The following is a 24,419-nucleotide window of genomic DNA, read 5'->3' as shown; positions in this document are numbered from 1 at the left end:
GAGAGAAGGCTGTGGCTAGCCCAGCATTATGACACAGTGGAATGGTTGAATTTCCCTTTTTTCAAGTGAGGCAGTTGAGTAGCTAGAAGGCAGAGATTAGCAAAGTGGAAGCAAAGAAAATCTAATCCAGACTGCCAGGGCACTGAGACTCAGAACTTTAGCTACGAAGAGGTATTAAACAATGTGGATGGTGTTAACAAAACAAACTGCTGGCCTTGCTACTGATTGTTTAGGTGAGAGAAGAAAAAAATAGTCTAAATTTTTTGCTCAAGGATGAGCAAGATGGTGATGGGCAGTAGGCAGAACTCATGGGTTGATTTTGTAGGAGCTAAAGAACCTCCACTTAGATCATTGTGGAGTGTGTTGAGCCAGGTCTTACTGAGAATCTGGTCCATCTCTTTGAACCGTGTGACCTTAGGTTACTTTACTATATTACCTTCAATTTTATTATCTGTAAAACAGTACCTTCCTCACAGGTTTGTGATAAGGCTTAAAAAAATAATACAGATGGGACAAGCAGGTGGTGTGGTGGTTAAGGCACTGGACTCCCACATGGCTGACCACAGTTCGAGTCCCAGACTTGGTGGAAAAATCACACTGGGCATGTGTGTATACACGCCCCAAAATCCTGGGAGGAGAATGGAGGAGAAGGGATTGTGTTGTGGCCATTCCCCCAGGGGCGATTTCTCACTTTCACTCTCACTGTCAGTCTTTTTCTCTCCCTGGTGACTGCATGCACCATATGGCAAAAACCTTAAAAAAATTATAAGAATTTTAAAAATGATGATAATACAAGTAATGTGCTTAAGATTGTACCTGGCATGTAGGAAGTGTTCAGTAAAAATTTTCATTGTCGTTGTCATTATCGTATTAAGTTGGTGAGCTCAGTTGGCAGGCAACATTTAGGAATTCCATTTCAAGGCATGGTAAAATTCTGCTTACCTTGCCAGTCTGTGCTCCTCACAGGTGTCCACTATAATTTGTTTATTCCCTAGGCTTTAGTCTGGCTGTTGATCAGCTCAGAGCTGAGGCTGAACCTGGCACTTGGATGGCTTCCTTCTCTTGCCCAACTTGTCACGGTTCGTGGCAGAATGTTTCTCTAACACCTTTTTGGGTCTGGAGCCTTTGTAGATAGAAACTTTAATGTATAACTCTTTTGACTTGCTTTCCAAGAAGCAGCAGTAAAGACCATTCTCTAGGTGAGTGTCTTAGCCTCTTGTGGTCAGCTATTTTGCTGACAGAGACTGCTGTTCTTGGTCATTTATTTTTCTTTATCTAAGTTTATTTGTATTTATTTCTTTCGTGTGAAAGGGAGACAGAGAGAAAGAGACAGCCATCCCCAACAGGGTCTTCACACAGCAATCCTACCCTTAGCCTCAGCCAGTTTAGATCATGGGCATGTGCATGTATTCCTAGTATGTACAGGGAGACCCTGGGACATGAACCTGGGACCTTCCCTTGTGTTTTCAACATTGTGGAGCATTGTGTTACCACTGTGCCACTACATCTGGCCCTTGGTAGTTTCTTTTTTAATTGCCAGATGGTGTTTGCACTCAATAGAGAGAGAAAAACAGGAGAAAGTGTGGTGTGGTCACCCCTGCGATCTTTTCTCTATTTCCCCATCCTGTCAGGATATTGGACACACACATACATTCACACACTCCTGGTGTGTTTTTCAAGCCACCAGAGCCAGGATTCAAACCATAGTCAGACATGAAGGATCTGGCTCCCTTAATTAACCACTAGCATACAGAGCTAGCCTGGCCCTTGGTAATTTTTGACGCTTTTTTCTTTTTAATAGAAAGATTTTTGCTATAGGGCACATGCGCTTGCCAGAGAGACAGAGACAGAGAGAAAGAAAGGGAGAAATCACCCCTAAAGGGGGATGGCCATGCCACAATATCTTCTCCATTCTTGGGCATTCTTGGGCCCAAGATCCCAAGATCTCCTCTTGGGATCTTGGGCATGTATGGACACACCTGGCATGAGTTTGAAGCCACCGAGTTTGGGACTTGAACCATGGTTGACTACATGGAAGCCCGGCCAGGTAACCATTGCACCATCTGCTGGTCCTGACTTTTTTTTTTTTTTTTTTAATTTGCTATAGGACCATTGCATTTGCCAGAGAGAGACAAAGAGAGAAAGCGTGAGAAAGCACCCCTCAGGGGATGACCACACTGCAATCCTCTCTCTTCCATTCTCCTCTGGGGATTTTGGGCACACATACACACACCTGGTGTGTCTTTTAAGCCAGTAGTCTAGGATTCCTACCATACAGTCAGCATGTGGAATCTAGCCCCTTAATCACCATGCCTCTGCCTGGCCCCAACTTCACTTTATTCTTAAACGTTTAGAACAGTCCAGAGGAAGAGATTGAACTAAAGAAGTTAAAAGATTTGGAGAAGTCTGTGGAGAAGATAGCTAACCAGCTGGAAGAATTGAATAAAGAGCTTACTGGAATCCAGCAGGTAACTTCCTTCATAGACTTTGACTTTTACCTCTGTAAGAATTTCACGGCTATATTTGTGTGGGTAAGAGGGTAGGCTCTGCGGTCAGAATCCCTGCATTCAGTCCTGGATCCTCCCTTTCTCTTATTGTGGACAAGTTTGTTTTGTCTTAAGTTCCTCATCTGTGAAAATGAGAATAATGGTGGTAGTTCCCTCTCAGGGTTGTGTGAGGATTAAATGATGTAGGTTGAGCCTTATAAATAGTAAGTGCCTTGTGATTATTGCTATCATTGTTATTGTCAAACCGCAGCCATCATCCATTTGTGCTTATAGGAAAGCACCTGCTGGACTAGGATATGTATTGTCTGAAATAAAACAGGTAGCTTCTTGCTTTTGGAATATGGTAGCAAGGCAGAGAACCTTTTTTTGAAGGTCCAAGTGGCACGTGATCCTAGTTAGGTAGAAGGGCCATCAACTCTGTATATTAGAGATGGAGTAGTGAAACCCAGTAAGGGTAAGAACAGCTTGAGAACACCTGTTTCTTTCCCCCCCTTATTTTATATATTAATGGGTATCTGTATTTTAACTACTAAAGTAATGCATGGTAGTTGTACAAAAGTTTTCAGTGAGAAAGAGAATACTAAAGGACAAAAGAGAGATATTTTCTTATTTTCTTAAAGAATTATTTAATTTTATTTGTCATCATCGTTATTATTTTAATTTGACCAGAGAAATAGAGAGAGGAAAGCAAGAAAACAAGCCACAGGTCCGGGGCTTGAACCATGGTCGGTCATGTGGGAGTCCACTGCACTTAACCACCATGCCACCTGCTACCCCCTGACGTTTTATTTTTTATTATAACTTGCTATAGAGTATGTGTGTGCTCCACAGAGACAGAATAAGAGAGAGGGTAAATGAGAAAGCTCTCCCTAGATGGGGGATAGCCATGCCATGGTCCCTTCTTCATTCTCCTCTTGGGATTTTAAGCACATCCGCACGTGCCTGGCTTGTTTTTCAAGCTGCTGAGTCCAGGACTCAAACTGTAAAACCAGCCATATGGGATCCAACCACCTCAACCACCATGCCATTGGCCGACCTTAAGACGGAAATGTTTTGGGGACTAGCAGTTAGTGTAATGGCTATGTCGCTGGACTCCCACGTAGTCGACTGCTGTTCGAGTCCCGGACCCAGTGGCTTAAACTCACGCCGGGCGCGTGTGCGTGCGTGCCCAAGATCCCGAGAGGAGAATGGAGAAGAAGGGATTGCGACGTGGCCATCCTCCCCGGGGGGTGATTTCTTGCTTTCTGTCTCTCTGTCTCTCTCTGTCTGGCGAGCGCACATGCCCTGTAGCAAAACCCTCTCCAAAAAAAAAAAACAGACGGAAATGTTTTTGACAAGGTCTCACTTTTGTGATCTTCTACCCCTCGCCATCCAGTCAGCTAGGATTATAGGCATGCACTACCACCCCATTTAGGTTGCCTCGTCTGTTGAGATTGGTCCACATTCCAAACCTGGACTCCCCTATCACCTCAACCTCATGCAGCAGTGCCCTACCGCTTGTACCACTGTGTCTGGGCCTGTATAAAAGTTTTAAATATGTATATATAGACACAAATATAGAAAATAAAAATTACCTGTAAGGCCCTGATTTAGAGATAGCCATTACTAAAATCTAAAATATATTTTTTATTTAAAAACAATGGATATAGGGCCGGCAGGTGGTGTGGTAGTTAAGGGCGCTGGACTCCCATATGGCTGACCATGTTTCAAGTCCTGGGCTGGGCAGCTTGCTTTCTCTCTCTCTCTTTCTCTCTCTCTCTCTCTCTTGCTCACTCTGTCCCTCTCTGGTCAAATTAAATTAATTGGTAAATAAACTTAAATAAAATCTTTTTTTCAAAAAAAAGGATATACTGTTATATGCACTTCATAAAATTTCCTTTTATTTGATTTTAAAAAAATGGAACATTTTCCTGGGCTGGCAAGAGACATGGTGGTTAAGGCTCTGAGCCCACATGGCCAATTCTGTGGTTCAAGTCCTGGACCTGGTGTCTTGAAAAACATGTTGGGTGCATGTGTATATATGCCCAAAATCCCTAGCAGAGACTGAAGGAAAACAGATTGCAGTGTGGCCATCTCCCTTGTGATTTCTCACTGTCCCTCTCTGGCAAGTGCGTGTGCTCTACAACAACAACAAAAATACTAAAAAAATTATTTGAACATTTTCTTATGACATTAAACATTATACTTTTAAAAGCTTTCATAATATATCATCATATGTGAATGTATCATGGTTTATCTAACCAATTTTCTGTTATTCATCACCTGACACTTTTATCTTTACGTGTAATGCTTCTTCCAGCGTTCTTTTCTGACCATTTCTGATTCTTTTTGGCAGAATAAATTCTTTGAGTTTGAATTGCTGGGTAATGTTTATAGCTCTTGCTACATGATATCAAATCTGCATCTATAGTTTGTGGTTTTGATAAACATCCTCAGAGATCTTGTTGTCCTACTCTCTTCACTGACTAACTTGTCATTAGGCCAAGCAATCTAAATAAATAGTAAGATAATTTAATAAAAGTAATGTAAGTACTGCTGGCATCTGTTAGCATATATCTATGCCACAGATTATGTTAAGCATTTACATATAGTTTCCATTATCCTCACAGTAACTCACTAGGGTCTAGGTATTGGGTATCATAATCTCCTTTTTTTTTTTTTTTTTTTTTTATTTTTGGCACATGGCTGTGTGCTCGCGGTTTGCATCCTGGACCTGGTGGCTTAAAACTCACGCCGGGCGCATGTGCGTGTGTGCCCAAGATCCCGAGAAGAGAATGGAGGAGAAGGGATTGCGGCGTGACCATCCCCCCTGGGGGGTGATTTCTCGCTTTCTGTCTCTATGTCTCTCTGTCTGTCTGGTGAACGCACGTGCCCTATAGCAAAAACCTCAAAAAAAAAAAAAAAAAAAAGAGAGAGAGCGGGAGATTAGGGCCCCAGCCTGTGGCGTGTTAGTTGAGACAGGTCCTACATGGCCAACTTTGCAGTTCAAGACCCAGACCTGGTGATTTAAAAAACGTGCCAGGCTCATGTACAAGCGTGTCCAAAATCCTAAGAGGAGAGTGAAGAAGGGAGCAAAGCATGGCCATCCTCTGTAAGAGGGGGTGATTTCTCACTTTCTTTTTTTTTTTGGAGAGGTTTTCGCTATAGGGCATGTGCGCTCACCAGACAGACAGAGAGAGACATAGAGACAGAAAGCGAGAAATCACCCCCCAGGGGGGATGGCCACACCACAATCCCTTCTTCTCCATTCTCCTTTTGGGTTCTTGGGCACGCACACACACGTGCCTGGCATGTGTTTAAGCCGCCGGGTCTGGGACTCGAACCGTGGTCGACTACATGGGAGTCCAGTGACATAGCTATTACGCTAACGCTGGTCCCATAATCTCCATTTTTAAAATGAGTACACTGAAGCATGAATACTTAAAGTAACTTATTCAAGCTCACAAACCAATAAATGGCAGTCAAGATTCATGACACCTAGGCCTGTCAGACACTGAAGCCTAGGCCTCTTATGTGCAGGTATTCACTTGTGATTAGGGCTACCCTAGAACCAAGCCTCAGGTGGCATTTGCTGCCCTAGTGGGCCCTGAGAGAAAGCAGCCTACAGTCTGTTAGGATTCTTAGACTGGCCCACGGCCAGTCTTTCTGTTTTTTCTCTCTTAGAAATGATAAGTCTGGGGACCAGCAGTTGGCATATGGCTATATTGCTAGACTCCTATGTAGCCAACTGCGGTTCGAGTCCGAGACCTGGTGGCTTAAACTCACGCTGGGCGCGTGTGCTTGCGTGCCCAAGATCCTGAGAGGAGAATGGAGGAGAGGAGATTGCAGCATGGCCGTCCGCCCAGGGGGTGATTTCTTGCTTTCTGTCTCTCTGTCTCTCTCTGTTTTTCTGGAGAGTGCACGCACCCTATAGCAAAAAAACTCTCCCCAAAAAAGAAAGATACGTCTGACATGATAAGTCTGACATATGGCCTGGCCTCTAAGGACAACAGTGGACTCCGGGTGTGATTTTCCTTTAGTACTATGGGTTGAAGTTTTCCTTCAGACTCAGGGAGCCCTTGCAGTAATGCATTATTCCCCCACAGGGTTTTCTGGCCAAGGATTTGCAAGCCGAAGCTCTCTGCAAACTCGATAGGAGAGTAAAAGCCACAATTGAGCACTTTATGAAGATCTTGGAGGAGATTGACACACTGGTAAGTAAATATTCAGCTGAGAAGAATTGCCTTTAACTACTAATATTTTTTAGTCAGGCTAACTCTTCAGTAATACACTGTTACTACCTGAGCAAATAGATCACCTAAGGATGTTGAGCAGCTCCTACTGTGTACCAAACTCCACACTAGGACCAGGGGTGAACACACAGAATGATGAACAGTTCCTGATTCCTCAGCATTCACAGCCCATTAGCACTGGGCTTTTCTCAAATATACTTAAAAATAGCATCATAATCATTATGAAGCTCAGACCTAAAAAGTCTATGATTTCATGATCAACAAAACACAGGCTCCAGTTTTCCTGATAATGAAATGACTGATTAGTCTATTGTGCTCATTTTCTATAGAAAATCCAACCAGACCCAGATCTTGTGAGGCTATTGAGAATCATTAACTTCAGGTTCTTTTTTATAAATGATATGATATCTCCAGGTTGATGCTTCATTCTTTTTTAAAGATTTATTTATTTATTTATTTCCATTTATTATTGTTATTTTTTACTTTATTTGACAAGAGAGAGAGAGAGAGAAAGAGAGAGAAAGAGAAAGGGAAAGTGAGAAAGCAAGCCACCAGGTCCAGGACTTGAACCATGGTTGGCCATGTGGGAATCCAGCCCTTATCCACCACACCACCTCCTGGCCCCGATGCTTCATTCTTGAGGGTGAACTGCTCTGTGCTTGGGATTTTATGGTGGATGGAGAGACTATAACGAAGCAGAAGGTACTTTGCCTAACACACTGAGCTCATGGTCTGGCCAGGGCATAGTATCTGTACATAGGAAACAGTGGAAGATCTCTGTTACAGATCATTGAGTACAAAGGGAGCTTTTGTAGGGACCAGAGCCATGGAAAGGGCATGTAGGATACAGACCTGGGGAAACAATTCCTGAAAGTGGTAACAATTCATTCACAGTGGTAACCTATGACCTGTTTGGTGTACCGTGTTTCTGATGTGTTTTCATTTCATTTTCACTAGGGGTTATTTATGTGTCAACTTATTCTTCCGTAGATTCTGCCAGAAAATTTCAAAGACAGTAGACTGAAAAGGAAGGGATTGGTGAAAAAGGTTCAGGTGAGTTTTATAATAGTGCATGACACAGTATGCTGTATTAGTGTTCTGGTGTGTGTATTTCTGTTCTGAGTGGAGTTCATCAGCATGAATCCAGAGCATCAGAAAAGAGCTTCCTTCATATTTTTGTATTTGTATTTGAATTTAAACTGTTGAGGGAGGAAGCTCCCTGGAGAGCACATAGGACTGACACATTACACAATTCCAAGAGCTACGCTTTGTGTGGATAGTACTCCTCGCAGTTATATGGTAGCATTGCAGTGATCATAATACAAGGCTTCCTGTCCTCACCACCAGTTGGGGGATTGTTGCCTAGAGCATGATCAGAATTCCTGGTCCTATGCTTCCGTCGCCTTACTGTGGAAGCCAGACCAGGTGCCTATCTCTATCGCTGCACAGCCTGTCTTGAATCTCACTCACAGATCCCCTACAGTGGGCAAGCAAAAGCCTGGCAGTAGTCAGCTAGCCCTGGATGGGTCCTCACTGCCCTGTGTCTGTCTTATAGGCGTTCCTAGCTGAGTGCGACACAGTGGAGCAGAACATCTGCCAGGAGACCGAGCGGCTACGATCTACAAACTTGGCCCTGGCTGAGTGAGGTGCAGCAGAGGCTGTGCTGCTCAGGTGAACAGCACCCTCAGCTCTGTCGTCTGGAATGGAAGTAACCAGGTTTCTTCAGCACTTCCTGGGGCAGCTGGCCATCGCCAGCTTTCCTGTCCCTACACTGATTATCAATGAGAAAATATTGTCTTTGCAACCTTAAGTAGAGTACCTGTCTCCTTTCTCGTTCTGTCTCTCTGTGGCTGTACTGTCCAGCAGCCCACTTTTTCTGGAGAGGCCTCCCTGTCCAAACTTTCCTGACTCCTTTGACTTTCATGTGCTTCCTGTGGGATGGGGAGGGCTTTGGTCTGTCCTGGGTTAGGTCCAGGTTTATAGGCCATTCTGGGCTTCAGATACCAGGACTTTTTTGCCCTGGTGATCCCATAGTGCCATCGCTATAAAGCCAGAATCACGAGGTGACTGTGTCTAGTCAGGAATGTGGGGAATGGCTTAGAACTGGTGTTTGACACACAGATACCCAGGTAGCCTTCATTGTAAGCCAACTTCAGAACATTTAGGTTGTTGGTTTACAGACCCTGTCCTCACCTCCCAGTGACCCTGCTCAACCACAGGCTGTGAGATATCAGGGATCCAGTCCTGGGATAGGGCCTGTGGTTGATGCATAGTCTTCCTTATCTCCCAAGTAATTCTTCAAGCTAGTACTCAGTGTTGACTGAGTGTCTGCTTAAAACCAGGCCAGAGCCATGGTTTAGGAAGGGTGAAGAAGGAGCTAGAATTACTAAACCAGGCAGACAGTGAAGCCAGCCACAATCTTCTCTGGAGTGACATGTGCTTCCTTTAAAGACATTTTAGTTAACCGTACCCTTCTGAGGTCTGTATTTGCTTCAAGTCTGTCCCTCTATTTTGTTGACTCCCCTCACCCATTGTTATTAAAAAGCAGTTTGTATGCCCATCAGCAAACAGAAGAGTGTTTTATTTTAATTTTTCTCTGATTGATGAAGTATGAGTAAGAAAAAGCCTTTAGTGGCTCTAGTCATAATTTATGTTTAATAAAGTTGAGCAGCCCTGAGTGCTAGAACTCTTCTTAAACTGGTCAGCTGCTTTCACCACATTCTTTAGCATAGTGCCCAAAAGGCAGGCTCCTAACAGGCCACTCATTTAGCAGAGAGGAATTCACTGAGGTCTCTGGAATTTAGGAGTGGGTGGGTAAGACCTTGGACAAGTAAGTAATATTTCATTTAATACACTGCCAGCCAGGTGAAGACTCCTTTTCTCCATCTCTATTCCAGCATGGCCAGGAAACTACATTTTAACTACGGGGATATAAATAGAGCATGTACATCTTAAGGTGAGTGGTAAAAAGAAGTGCCCTTCTTTTTTCCTCTCTGACCTGGAATGTAGACATGATGGTTGGAGGTGGGGCAGCTGCCTTGGACCTTGAGATAGAAAGTGATGAGGATTACAGAGTAGTAATATAGAATGAACAGGCAGTTACCATACTGTCCCTGATGATCATGGTCTTGTCATACTGCATAGGTCTATGTGTATAAGAATTAATTTCTATCTGTTTAAGCTATCGTTACTTTGGGTTTTCTGTCTCACAACCAAACTTAATCTTACATCATTCATATGCAGGTGGGAATCATGTTTATCAATAGCAGTATACAAACCTATAGATGATCTCCCAGTCCCTGCCACCTACAAGTCTATCCACAATAATTCCTGCCCAGTTCATTCAGCCAGGGAACATAGGTTTCTGCCTTCCCTGCCTTCACTTCCCTCTCAGATGTTGTTTTTCTTTTTCCTTCCAAGCTGAGCACAAGGTGCATATTGAGGGAGATAGACATACATTCCACAGAAGGAACGGGCCAGTGCCAAGGCAGGCAAGCAGGCCTCAGAGAGAGACATCCCAGTACAGAACAGGCCATTGACAAGGGAGGCAAGTAGATCCAGATCTTTTTTCACAGAGCATTTTCTGCTCTTTCTGTTCACCCTAGCAAAGAAATCTGAGTCCATGAAAATCTATTCTCATTTGGCCAGACCTCTTCCTACACTCCTTTCCCCTGTCACCATCATCAAGAGGTTCCTCATATAGGCTTTGGCCAAAAGAGATATGTAACATATACCACAGGCTGGAGTCCTGTCTGTGGTGGGACTTCTGAATGTTGGATTCCCTGTGGGCCACTGCGTGAGTGCATGTGTGCTGTGTGCCTGGGGCTGTGTCTGATGTCTAAGTTTGACAGACAGAGCAGATGTTGACCAAAAGAGTAGAACGTGCTCTAGAAGTCATCTTGCTGTGCCAAGGATTAGGCCCAGACACAACACTGGAAGATCCAGACGACAATCTGAATGACCAGGGTATAGGGGAGCACTTAGTGGGCTTGAGGCAGCACTTGTGTTTGACTGCTTAGATCTACTCTGATATAGGGACCAGCAGATGGCATAATGGTTACGTTGCTGAACTCTCACATGACTGACTGCGGTTTGAGTCCCAGATCCAGTGGCTTGTAACTCATGCTGGGCACATGTGTTGTGCATGCCCCAAATCCCTAGAATGGAGGAAAAGGGTTTGTAGTATAGCCATTCCCCCTGGGGGTGATTTCTCGCTGTCTCTCTCTCCCTCTCTGGCAGGTGCATGTGCCCTATAGCAAAAATATCTCAAACAAACAAACAAAACAAAACAAAACAAAAGGAAAAAGAAAAAGACCTACTCCAATGTTATAATAAGCAGTTCAGCTGTACTATGTACATTGTCTGAATATCAACCATAATTGTGGTATGTGTGTGTGTGTGTGTGTGTGTGTGTGTGTGTGTGTGTACGTGTGTGCACGTGCCTTGAAGTTCTGATATAACTCAGAAGAAAGCCATGTGGGGTTTGAGACCCTCACAGAGGCTGTCAGGTTGGGTCATATCCTAGCAGTGGCAGAGGATACAGATCTCACTAGGTTCTTGGTTAGAGTAACAGTCTAGGCTGGGGCAGATGTGAGCATTGGGCAGTATCCTAGGGCCAGGAGCTATGCTCTCAAGCAGACAAAAGATACTGGGACCTCCAAAGGGACATGACAGAATTGAGCATCAGAGGGATGGAGAGAAACCGGACATCAGATTCAGGAAGATTGAAAGATCCACCCCCGACCAAAACCAACTCCCAGAGTCTCCAAAGACATTTTTTCACTTTGCTGGGTTGGCCAGATCTTTTATTTCATGTCACATCCTCTGCATGCCCAATCACTGTGCTCCAGCCTGAAGCTTCGTGGCTGGAGCCCCTCCTCCAGGTTCAGCATTTACCATCCTTCACGATCTGGATGTCCTGTTTTGTGTTTCTAGGATCACAGGAGACAAGATTGAAGCCACTTCCTCAGGAACTGTACCCTTCAGAGACCTGGCTCAGTCCATCTACACACCCTCCTGAGCCGTACCTACCCATGCAGTGTGGGGATATAGGGCAGATCCAGGGGCTTGCGGGCACACTCTTCTATAGCTTTTCCCCCTGCACACCCTTCCCCTGGGAAATTTTAGCTTCCTAGGATTTCAACCACCACTGTGTTCTGACGGCAGCCAAATCTGTCTTCAGGCTGGACCTCTGTCCTGTGTATTCATGAAATTGCCTATGGCACATAGCCATCTGGATATTCCAGAATGTTCCACAGGCTCAGCCATCCACAAACATCAATGTCCTCCAAAACTGCTACACTCCCTCATCTCCCCATCTTGGCACATGGCACCATGGGACACCCAAGCCCAAAAGTTACAAGCCAACATGCTATTCTTGTCCCCTTCCTCCCCAACCCCCACTTCACATTCAATCAACTACACCTGATCTATCTCCTAATGAGAGTCCTTCACTACCATGATCTTTATCTGAACTAGGACAATGTACTACTGTTCCTTAAATTTCCTCAAATACAGATTTTTTTTTCCCGTCTGGAGCTTTACTGCTTCCAAGGACTATCTTATTTTCCATGATCTCATTAGCTCTCATGTCAACTCCAAGGTCATGTGCTGGCCCTGCTTACCTCTCTGGACTCATTTCATGCTTCTCCATTCTCCTTTAAGCTTTGCACTCAGCATGTTTAACATGTAGTTCCTAGTTTTCTTCTAGACCATCCCAAACTTTCTTCTCTATGAAATTATCTTCCCTTTTCCTTTATTTTTTCTAGCTAATTTCTACTTATTCCTTAAGGCTGAGCTCACATGTCTTCCCTGCTCTGCCTCTTTCCTGCTCTTATGGCACTGTGTGTCCCATCTGAGCCTTTAGCTTTCTGTGCTGTGGTGGGCTGCCTATCAACCTGGCTTTGCCCTTAGACTGACCCTATGCTACAGGAGGCCAGTGAGGCTGTGTAGCTTAACATGCGCCATTCTGTCCCCCAGTATTAGCACGTGGAAGGTGCTTAATAATAATCGTCAGCTGGAGAAGTGAAAGATCAAATGAGGGTTCTCTAGTAGGGGGCAGGACAAGGAGAAAGAACCCATGGTTTGGTCCCCACTCTCTGTCCCCCACCAGCTTCTGGAACCCGTGGCCTTTGAAACTCTTATGCAAGTTTTGATCTTTTAAAACTCAAATGCACTAGAGATAGAGTCCATTCCAGCAAACCGGGAGTAGTGGGGGTGCACAGGGCAGGTTGGACTTACATCCTGGCCAAGCAGAGTTGGCATTCACTGTCATATGTAACCCCATTAGTGCCACAGACTGGGTTGGATGTCTTGGAACAATCTGGAGTCTCTCCCATATGCTCACAGATGGGCTGTGGAAGACAGGAAGGGAAAGGACTCAGGGACTTAGAGGCAGTGGAGAGCGACCTAGGGACTCTACTTGGAGCCACAGGGACTCCTGGGAGGAGCCAGCCAGCTAACTAGATCACAGCACTGTGATGTCGTTGGTCAGACACTGTCAAAAATAACTGTCTCAGGGACCAACAGATAACATAATGGTTACGTCACTGGACTCCCATGTAGTCGATCGTAGTTCAAGTCCCGGACCCGGTGGCTTAAACTCATGCCGGGCCTGTGTGTGTGCGTGCGTGCCCAAGATCCCGAGAGGAGAATCGAGGAGAAGGGATTGTGGTGTGGCCATCCCCACTGGGGGATAATTTATTGCTTTCTGTCTCTCAGTCTCTCTCTGTCTTTCTGGCAAGTACATACACCCTATAGCAAAAACCTCTCCAAAATAAATGAATGAATGAATGAATGAATGAATGTCTCTCACTCTCTCCCTCTCATTAAAAAGAAAAAGAAAGACCCCTGTGTTGGTCCAGTCAACATGAGCCAGGTACTCGGGGCCCTTGACCTATTTGTTTGCATGTGTGTGCATAACTCTGCCTGTGGCTGTGTTGTGTACATAGTGTATACTTGTATCTGCTGAGCCCAGATAAGCAGGCAGCCAAAGGCATGCTTGTATGTGTGTGTGGAGTGAGCCTGTGTCCCTCAGGTCCTGGGCACTGATCCACACATTCCTCAGAAGGTCTAACTAGAACTTCTGCCGCTGCACCTATTGAGGAGCTCGGTATACAAACTCATCATTCCCAGGAAGCCCCTCATCAGGGACTCCATAACTCATCCTGGCTTGCCTAGTCTAGCAGGCCATTGGCAGAAAGGGCCACAGGGTGAAAGGCTGGAGAAATGGGGCTTAGTTGAGGCTCAGTCTGAAAGAGTTTCAGGCCAGGCCCAAAGTGAGAGTCAGAAGTGAGTCAAGACTGGGACTGGGCCCTGGAATTGGAAAGGGGTGAGGGTGGCAGGAGTTCTGAAGGCCCAGGCCCTAAAGACCTGTGTTCTGCCGATGAAGTAGCTGTGTAAACTTGGATGATCTGTATCCACTGTCTGAGCTTCAGTTTTTTCATCTGTAACAATTATAAGTAAAATGCCCAGCCCCATAACACAGTGATTAAGTACTGTGCGCTGGAAGCTGGATGCCACATGGCCAATGCTGATATAAATCCTGGCCCTCATGGCTTGGAACATTCTAGGCACAAGCATGTATATGCCCAGAATCCTTACAGGAAGAAATGGAGGAAAGGGATTGTGGAATAGCCACACCCCACTAAGGGATGCTCTCTCTCTTTCCCTCTGGTGAGCACACGCCCTCTGGCAATAATAATTTTTAATGTAAATAATACTTTTTCTCTCACATGGAATTGATGGAAATAATATAGGATAGGATTTTGGTGTGACCATCCCCCAGGGGGTTGCTTTCTCACTTTCTCTCCTGGTGAGTATATGAGCCTTCTGGCAAATTTTTAAAAAAAGAAAAGAGAATGCATGTGAAGTGTCTGGTTCTTCTGTCTAGCCCCTAGTAAATGGGGCTGGGTTCTGATGTATTAGCAGGGAAGATGACAAGGCAGCTTTGAGTCTCCTTGTGCACCTATTTTAAGGGTTGTGTGGAGGGTTTCAAGGATGTCCGCATCACTACCTTGGGGCCACTGGACACATCAGATCCAGGGCAAGGTGGATCAGGGTTCAGGGACAACTTGGTGATTGCATGCTCAGAGTGAAGGGAAGGATGATATGGTATCTGATTGGCAGAGAGACAGGCACATTCACAGGGCCACTCAGTGTGCCAGGGTCACCTCTTGGTATGAACCCATAGCTTGTCTGTCTGCAGAGAACACATTCTTCTGTGAAACCTGGATGGGGAGATCTCACCAATGAAAGGAACCTTGAAGATCCAGTTGGGGCAGATCCTGAGGGCTCTGTAGCCAGGCTTAGGATTTTGGCAAGAGGGCTGGGCCTGCTCAGCCTGGAGGGGCTACTAGAGGGAACATGCAGGCTCAGGAGGCCACCCTAGCCTTCTCAGAGCCATTGAAGGTGGCTGAGCAGAAGTGTGGAGATGAACACAGCCTTCCCAGCATGGGAGAGAGGATTCCTCCCTGCAACGAGAAGGCCAGAACAACAGGCAGCTTGCCTTACCATTCTTGAGAAAATTAACTTGCCTGCTGACACTGGTATTTCTGCAAGACAAAGAAACAAAACTTAGGTATTGTCATCTGCTGGGTCCAGGTCCAGGGGTCTAAGGACTGATTCACCTTCTGGGGCCCTGGCCCAACCACTACCCAATCTGAAATTCCTTAAGGAAAAATCAGTGAGTGACCGACCAGCTGATGGGCCTGCCAGGAAGCTGATGTGAACTTGGGTTATATGAACAGAGACAGTCTAGAATTAGGGAGGTGACAGTCCAGCCTATTCCTCATTAATCAGATCCCACTGCAACTCTTGTGCCCCATATAATAACGATAATTCTGGGTTAGGGACCAGCAAGTGGTGTGTAGGTTAAGGCAGCTAGGTACTGTATGGCCAACTGTGCAGTTTGAGTCCCGGACTGGCACCGTGAAAACACACTGGACACATGTACATGAGTGTCCAAAATTCCAAGAGAAGGGATTGCGAGGAGGCCATCCCCCAGGGGGTCATTTCTCACTTTTTCCACTCTCTCTGGTGAGTGTTTGCATACTATTGCAAAAGTAATGATTTAGGGACCAAAAGATGGCATAATGATTACATCGCTGGACTGCCACATAGTTGTCAGCAGTTCAAGTCCTGGACCCAGCAGCTTAAAATTCACACCGAGTGCATGTGCATGCATACCCAAACTCCTGAGAGGAGAATGGAGAAGGGATTGCGGCATGGCCATTTCACCCAAGGGGTGATTTCTTGCTTTCTGTCTCTGTCTCGCTGTCTTTCCAGCAAGTGCATGCGCCTTATAGCAAAAAATCGTTCTTAAAAAATTTTTTTTAAATAATTCTGGGGCCAGTCCTGGAGTCTAGTGATTGAGAGAGAGCTGGAGCCCACATGCTGACTGTGGCTAGAATCCTGGTCCTGTCGGCCTCATGCCAGGCTGGCACACACATGCCCAGGATCCTGACAGGGTGGTGAAGGAAAAGGACTATGGTGAGACCATGGCCCTTAGGTACTTTCTCTATCATGCATGTGCTCTCTATCATTAATAAAAATAAATAAACTTTTTAAAATTGATAAGATGGGACCAATAGATGGTGTACTGGTTACATCTCTGTACTCCCACATGGCCTACCACAGGTTCAAGTCCCAGACACAGTGGCTTGGAACTCACGCCAGGCATGTGTGCTTGCATGTCTGAGATCCCAGGAGGTGACTGGAGAAGGAACTGTGGCAAGGTCTTCCCCCCTAGGGATTGATTTCTCGCTTTCTGTCTCTCTGTCTCTCCAGCAAGCACATGTGCCCTATAGCAAAAATCTCCCTTAAAAAAAAAAAAAAAAACAGGTAAGAGCCATTGAATGGTAAGATTTGTGCATTTCATAGTATTAACTGGTAGGGAAAAGGAAAGCATTTAATGGGGCCAGCTTATGGCATGCTGATTAAGGTGACTGGATCCTACATGGCTGACTACTTGGTTCAAGTCCTGGACTCTTAGACTTGAACCAGATGTGTGTGCATGCATGCCCAAAATCCTGACAGGAGAGAGACATGGAGAAGGGAATTGTGGGATGACCGTTCCCCATGGGGGTTACTGTCTTGCTTTTTCTCACTTCTCCGCTCTGAGTGCACATGCTTTCTAGCAAAATTGAACAAAATATAAAAAAAGCATTTTAAAACTCTAAAGCCTAGGGCCAGCAGGTGGCATGGTAGTTAAAGTGCTGGACTCCCACATTGCCAACAGTGGTTCAAGTCCCAGACCTGGTGGCTTGAAAATCACACCGGCCGTGTGTGTGTGCTTACTTAGAATCCCAGGATAATGGAGAAGAGAGGATTGCAGTGTGGCTATTTCCCCACCAGAGGGATGATTTCTCACTGCCTCTCTCTGTCTTTCTTCAGCAAGTAAACACACCCTATGGCAAAAACCCTAAAAAATAATAAAATTTAAAAAAAAACAAAAAACCTAAAGCTCTTCTGTGGTTCCCTGTCATGATCACTATCCTCTCTATGGATCTGAGCTCCTTAGTCTTATTTAGGGTACTGCATGAGAATTGACCCCAGACTTGCCCCTTGGACTTTCTGCTGGTATACTCGTCTATGTCCCTAAGCTCTAGGTAGCTAGTATTTATTTTGGTTTTGCTATAGGGTGTGTGTTCTCGCCAGAGAGGAGAGAGAAAGAGAGAGAACACCCCTGAGGAGATGGGCAGACTGTAATCCCTTCTCTTGGGATTTTAGGCATGCACACACATGTGTCTGGTGTATTCTCAAGCCACACCAGGGTCTGGGACTCAAACCAGGCAGTCGGCCATGTGAGCTCTAGCTGCCTTATCCACTACACTACCACTGTCCCTCCAGCTATTCCATTCTGCTCACTGAACAGGCTGACTCATGCAGTTCCCTGCCTGAAATGTCCTTATCCCGTTCTCCTATTGAAATATACCTTCCCAGGACCAGCAGACCCAGTAGCTTTAACTCAGGCCGGATGCGTGTGCATGCATGCCCAAGATCCCGAGAGGAGAATGGAGAAGGGATTGCGGTGTGGCCATCCCCCCTGGGGGGGTGATTTCTCGCTTTCTGTCTCTCTGTCTCTCTCTGTCTTTCTGACAAGCACATGCGCCCTATAGCAAAAAAAACTCTCAAAAAAAAAAAAAAGAAAAAGAAAAAAAAAAACATACCTTTCCTTAAGCCTCAGATGCTGCCTCCCAGTGGAGCCTTCCCTGATGTTGCATGGTTTCCTGAGCACACCTAGATTTAGGCTGCTTTCGTGCCTCCACGTGTTGTCCTACTTACTGGGTCATCCTGGTTCCCTATGGGACTGAGCTCTTTGAGGTTCCTTTATGTCTGCCACCACTGAGCAACACTACTCAATGCCCTACATATGGAGTGATCAGGAACTGGCCACTAAAGTGCTCTTTTTGGGGGGCGGGGGTAGTTCAGAACCATGTACCATAGTTTCTTCCTGGGCAACATGAGAGGAAGATGCATTTATCCATAGGCTGTCCCTGACCTTGACCCAAAGGTGCCCCCTCGTCATTCAGCCCAAGCAGGCATCTGAAATGTCCAGTCTCCTTAGTGTGCCCATCCAAGGACTGCTCAGAGAATGGGTGCCAGGCTGGGAGTAAACAGGCTGTGCCTGACCAGAGCCCTATACCCCACTGCCCAGTCCCCAGGTATATATCCTAGATAGGAAATAGGTGTGGGACTGGCCATGAACTCAAAGGCCCTGGGGTCCTCCTAGGAGTTGCCTGTAACATTAGGGCTTTTGTTCAAGTGGCCCCTAACAGGTCTCCCTGCTTCCCCATTCACCTTATTCTGAACATGTTAATTAGACCAGTCCCTTAAAGAAACAACTCTGGGGCAAGCAGGTGGCTTGCTTAAGGTGTTAGATTCCCACATTTCCAACTACAGTTCAAGTCTTGGCCTCAGTGGCTTGAAAATTATAAAGGGTTGGGGACCAGCAGGTGGCATGGTGGTTATAGCTCTGGACACTCCCACATGACTGACCATGGTTTGAGTTTCTCAACCTGGTAGCTGGCTTTCTTGCTTTCTCTCTCTCTCTGATTATATTAAAATGAATGAATGAATAAATAAGATTAAATTTTAAAAATTCTTTTTTTTGATTTTTTTTTCCCCTATAGGGCACGTGCACTCACCAAAAAGACAGAGAGAGACAGAGAGATAGAAAGCGAGAAATCACCCCCTGAGGGGATGGCCATGACGCAATCCCTTCTCCTCTATTTTCCTCTCGGGATCTTAGGCATGCATGCACACGCGCCTGGCGTGAGTTTAAGCCACTGGATCCAACTGCGGTCGACTGCTTGGGAGTTCAGCAACATAGCCATTACGCTAACTGCTGGTCCCTAAATTTTAAAAATTCTTAAAAAAAAAAAAAAAAGGAAATTGTAAGGGGGCAGCAGGTGGTATAGTGGTTAAGGCACTGGACTCCCACATGATCGACTGTGGTTTGAAAACTCAAGCCAGGTTCATGTACATATGTGCCCAAAATCCCAAGAGAGGAATGGAGAGGGGATGGCTATCCACCCTGGGAGGTGATTTCTTGCTTTTTGTCTCTCTCCCATGAGTACGTGCACTGTATAGCAAAAAAAACTCTAAAAAAAAAGAAAAAAGTCACAGATAGATAAAGAAATGGTTTTTAAAAATAAAAGAAACAACCCTCTGCTCAAAACCCTTTAGCATGTCTCATTTCACTCTAAGGAAAAGCCAAGTTCTCACAGTGACCAAGGCCTTATCATTGCCTCTCTCCTTTCTCCTCTTCTCCTGTCCTTTCCCTTCCCCTCCCCTCTCCTCCCTTCCCTTTCCCTCCCTTCCCCTCTCCTCCCCTCTCCTCCCCTCTCCTCCCCTCTCCTCTCCTCTCCATCTGGATCATGTGCCTCAACGACCTCCCAGCAGTACTTCAAGCACTCCAGGCATGCTTCTACCTCAGGACCTAGGTACTGGCTGTTCCCAGTGTCTGGAACCCTCTTTTCTCAGATATCCACATGGCTTCCTTCCCCATCTCCATACTTTGCTCAAACATCAGTCTCACAGAACTCCCCTGGTCTACAGTCTCAACCCCCTCCCAAGTCCCATCTTCTGTCAAGTATTTTTTCCTCAGCTTTGATAATCTAAAATACTATTTAACAAACATCTCACCTATCTTGCTTATTGTTTCTCCTTCTCCCCTATCCCAGCGGATTTAAGTTCCATCAGGACAGTGTTTTCTGTTTTGGACACTGATGTGTATTACGGGCACAGAGCAGTGCCTGACACAGTAGGAGTGAGACTGCAGAGGTGCTCCAGGCTCTGAGGAGGCCCAGTCTCTTGTATTTGTCCAGTCCCAGGCAAGGGCTCCCACCAGAAGGGCTCCCATGTGCTCTCACACCTGCTGTGTCCCAAATCACAGGCTGTCAGAGCAGAACAAGTGTTCGAAGGACCCAGGCCAGTCTCTTACACTCACCACTCTGCAGCCGGCATACTTATCTGTTTCCCTGAGGGATGGCATGCTTCTGCCTCCCCAACCTCCCCAAGCTCCCCCCAGTTGCTTAAACTGAAATAACCTTCTCTCTTACAGTTGGAGAAACTGAGGCCCCAAGAAAAGAGGGGATTTTGGCAATTCTGGACCAGAGTCAGAATTTGAACCCAAGTTTCTTTCTCCCCAGCCCAGAACTTTTCTTACTTCAGTGGACGGAGCTCATGCAGAGTGAAGGTGTAAGCAGAAAGCTGAGGTCTTACAGGGTGCTCAGGCCCTGCCCCTTCCCTGCCCCCACCCCAAACTCACCTAACAATGCCAAGACACAGAGAACCCATGTACTTCTCACTCACCCCTGTCCACAACAAGGAGGGCAGCCAAGGCCAGGGCAACAGTCCACAGGCGGACAGCCATGCTGGTGCTGGATAGCTGAGGCCTGGGTTAGCTGGGCCTGGCTGGGGGAAGGATGAGAGCTGTTTATAGGGCTGGCCTCCACTCTTATCTTATCTGGGGCCAGATGGAGAGGCTAGAGTGTTACCCAGAGTTCATCCCTGCACCTGGGCATCCGGAAAGGGCTTGCTTTAGACAGCGATGCTGAGCTGGTGGAGATAGCAGAGGCTGTGGGGCTGACAGATTTCTGGAGTGAGGAAAAGTTTGAACAACTTATAAATCTGACTCTGGCTGCAGGTTGGAACAAGAGGGAGAAGGAAATTAACATAGAAAGAGACAAAAAGACTGAGACAGAGAGATGAGAAAGAGAGAGATGGAGAGAGGTTAGGGTCAGGGCTTCCTTTGCCAGTGCCTCTACCAGCCAACGTGGGACCTCAGTAAAGCCTATTTTCTTCACTGGGCTTCAGTTTTCACATGAACTGATAAAGCTGATAGTGTTCACTCTGCTTCCTCCAAGGGCTGCTGTGAGCATGGTGTAGTGGCAGCAGAAGGAAAATGATCTGCAGGGTAAAAATGAAGAGTAAATGTAAATAGAGATGAATCTTTCTACTTATTTATTTATTGTTGGTACCATTAATGGGCACAACTAACTGACAAAACAAAGGCAAAATAAAACATGAAAAGGAAGATGTGAACCAGTTGCAAATTGTTAAGTGCTATGCATAGAATGCTGGATCCACATGGCCAACAGGTTTGAATCCCGACCTTGGTGACTTGATAAACACACTGAGCACATGTCCGTTTGTGTCTTAAACTCCAACAGGATGGAGAGATGGAAGAGGACTGTAGTACGACTACTGTACTTCATTAGGAGTGCGCGCTCTCTCTCTCTTCCCTCTCCCCCACAGTGAGCACAAGTGCCCGCTAGCAAAAAAAAAGGGGGGGGGCAGCAGTTAACATAAAAGTCATATTTTAAAAAGAAAAGAAAGATGTTCTCATGCTTTGCAGGCATTATGTGTTCGTTTGTATTTTAATAAGACAAACAGGTAAGATTTTTTTCAAGAAGAATTTCTGATTTACGAAAAGCATAACAAAACTATATTTACCTATGCTTTCTCAAATTCCTTTAGATCAATGATTTTCAGCTCTGTCTACAGATTAGATTTTCCTGGGGAGAATTTAAAAATACAGTTGTTGGCCCAGCCATGGTGCCACAGTCGGGTAGTTCAACACTCCACAATACTAGAAGCCTTGTGGAAGATGGGACTTCGGTGCCCAGGGTGACCTGTACATGCCAGGAGTGCATGTGCATACCTGTGATCCAGGCTGGCTGGGGAAGGTGGGAAAAGATTTCAGTGTGAAGACCCATAAGGGTACTTGTCTGTATCTCTCAATAAACAAACAAACACAGATGGTACAGTGAGCCTCACTCTGAATTTTGTGGCCGTGAGACTCCCTCTTAGTTTTTTTTTTTTTTTTTTTTTTTTTTTTGCTACATGGTGAGTGTATTTACTGGAGAGAGACAGAGAGAAAGGAAAGTAACAAAGCAACCATAAAGAGGATGACCATGCCACAATCCCTTCTCCTCCACCCTCCTCTCAGAATGTTTTTGGGTGCCTATACATACACCCAATAAGTTGGATTTTTTTTAAGAATTATTTTATTAATATTTATTTTATTTTGACTGGAGAGGGAGAGAAAGTGAGAAAGCAAGCCACGAGGTCTGGCACTCGAACTGCAGTTGGCCATGTGGGAGTCCAGCGCCCTTCATGCCACCTGCCAGCCCCCCAATTGTGTTTGTTTTAAAATAATTATTTATTCAATTTATTTTTTCATTCATTTATTTTTAATTTCACTGGAGCGACACACACACACACACACACACAGAGAAAGAGAGAGAGAAAGAGGGAAAGTGAGAAAGCAAGCCACCAGGTCTGGGACCCAAACCATGGTCGACTATGTGGGAGTGTCCAGCGCCTTAACCACTCCACCTGCTGCCCCCCCCCCCATATATTTTTTAAGACACCAGGCCTAAGACTCAAACTGCACAGTTGGTCATGTGACTTTACCCACCACATCTCTTTTTTTTGCTATAGGGCGTGTGCACTCGCCAGACAGACAGAGACAGACAGACAGAAAGCGGGAAATCAACCCTCATGGGGGGATGGCCATGCTGCAATCCCTTCTCCTCCATTCTCCTCTCAGGATCTTGGGCACACACACACACGCACCCGGCGTGAGTTTTAAGCCACTGGGTCCGGGAAGTGAACCGCGGTCGACTATATGGGAGTCCAGCGACATAGCCATTACGCTAACTGCTGGTCCCTCCACCGCATCTCTTGACTGACCCTCACTCTGAAATATTTAAATCAAGTTCTCACTGTCTTTTTTTCTTTTTTTCGAGCATGCTATAGAGCATGTGCCCTTGATGGAGAGATAGAAACAGAGAGACAGAAAGTGAGAAATCACCTGCCCCCCAGGAGAGATGGCCACACAGTAATCCCTTCTCCTCTCAGGATTTTGGGCATGCACGCATATACGCCTAGTGTGATTGTCAAGTTACTGGATCTAGACTCAGACCACAGTTGGCCACGTGCGAGTCCAGTGCCTTAACCATTACACCACCTACTGGCCCCTGTCACTGTCTTTTTAAAAAAATGTTTACTTTCAAAGATTTTAGATCTACAGATAAATTGTAAGAATGGTTCGATGAGTCAATGGGAAACATTGGTTAAGAACAGACCCTTTGTGGGCAGCCAGCAGCCAGATAGTCACTTCTAGAGACCAATGAAAGTCCAGCCGGAGGCCCCAAATGGTCTCTGACTCATCTTCAAGATCCTCCTGCCCTCCTCAGGACACTCGAACCCACAGATACCTCTGAGGCAGGTGGCTACTATCCTTCCATTACTCAGCCAGGTAGAGTAAATATTTACTGATAATTTCCTGCCCTAAAGTAAGAACATCCTTTCACAAAGGGAGGGGAATTTTAAAGGTCATGTTTCTGCCTCCAATTTTCCACTCAGGCCTTCCTACAGCAGCCCCACAAGGAAGTCATTTCTTGATGGTGAGCTCACTGCCTTTCATTTTCCTTTTTAAAGAATAATTTTATTTAACTTTATTTATTTTAATTTGACCAGAGAGGGACAGAGTGAAAGAGAGAGAGAGAGAAAATGAGAAAGCAAGCTCCCCAGGTCCGGGACTTGAACTGTAGTCAGCCATGTGGGAGTCCAGCACCCTTAACCACCATGCCTCTTGCCAGCCCCCAGTACCTATCATTTCCACTGTTGGGTGACTTTGGACAAAGAAAGTCCTTTCTCACACGAGAGATCTGCTTCCCTGAGACTCCTTGGGGATCCCAGTTGTGTCTCTGGCCTTTCAGACATGCATGAGCCTCAGGTGAGCACCTTGGGGCTGAACAGGTCTAGTCCTTTGCCTGCTTCTCATCCTCTTTGCCCGTGATGAGGCTCCTGGGCCTCTCTTCATCTCTTATTTGATCCCTGTCTGTCAGTGTCCCAGATCAGAGTGAAAAAGGGAATGGGATATAGCATAGGGGTTTGTCCCCTCCCTGGCTTTGGACCTATCTCTATCAGTGTGGCAGGAATGGCTGGTAAGAGTTCTAGCTGCCTCAAAAGAACAGGAGGCTTGAATTCTGCATTCTTCAAAGTATAGAGTAAATCAAGGCAACTTGTGGAGGGCTGAGACCCTGCCATCCCACCCTGCCAAGGTCTCTTTCCTTGGACAAATACCTTCTAGACTCAGTCATAGTAACAAACTTCATAATCCATCATCCCATCAAAGTAGGAGCCTAACTCTTATATTCAACTGCTG

General features: G+C 45.8%; 2 protein-coding genes and 1 pseudogene across 3 annotated transcripts in view; 2 read left to right on the top strand and 1 right to left on the bottom strand.

Moving 5' to 3' along the window:
- Window positions 1–9,312, top strand: part of BAG1 (BAG cochaperone 1) — a 24,306-nt gene extending 14,994 nt beyond the window's left edge. For both annotated transcript variants that reach the window (XM_027769803.1, XM_027769804.1), the window contains 3 exons: window positions 6,593–6,700; window positions 7,730–7,792; window positions 8,295–9,312. In XM_027769803.1, the coding sequence (XP_027625604.1) occupies window positions 6,593–6,700; window positions 7,730–7,792; window positions 8,295–8,384 (261 nt within the window). In that variant the 3' untranslated portion in view covers window positions 8,385–9,312. The remainder of the gene's footprint in view (window positions 1–6,592; window positions 6,701–7,729; window positions 7,793–8,294) is intronic.
- LOC102477810 (DNA-directed RNA polymerases I and III subunit RPAC2-like) overlaps window positions 8,384–24,419 on the top strand; it is a 26,711-nt pseudogene continuing 10,675 nt past the window's right edge.
- The window catches only part of SPINK4 (serine peptidase inhibitor Kazal type 4), a 16,212-nt gene continuing 2,776 nt past the window's right edge, over window positions 10,984–24,419 (bottom strand). Inside the window, exons 2-5 of the mRNA XM_014585793.2 lie at window positions 20,555–21,151; window positions 15,251–15,291; window positions 12,980–13,092; window positions 10,984–11,670 (exon numbers count right to left, since the gene is read on the bottom strand). Of these exons, the coding sequence (XP_014441279.1) occupies window positions 11,625–11,670; window positions 12,980–13,092; window positions 15,251–15,291; window positions 20,555–20,615 (261 nt within the window). The 5' untranslated portion in view covers window positions 20,616–21,151 and the 3' untranslated portion in view covers window positions 10,984–11,624. The remainder of the gene's footprint in view (window positions 11,671–12,979; window positions 13,093–15,250; window positions 15,292–20,554; window positions 21,152–24,419) is intronic.

Source organism: Tupaia chinensis, unplaced genomic scaffold (assembly GCF_000334495.1).
Source record: "Tupaia chinensis unplaced genomic scaffold, TupChi_1.0 Scaffold000093_1, whole genome shotgun sequence".
Lineage (NCBI taxonomy): Eukaryota > Metazoa > Chordata > Mammalia > Scandentia > Tupaiidae > Tupaia > Tupaia belangeri.
The sequence above is the reverse complement of the archived record's forward strand: the minus strand, read 5'-3'. Positions and strand labels throughout refer to the sequence as shown.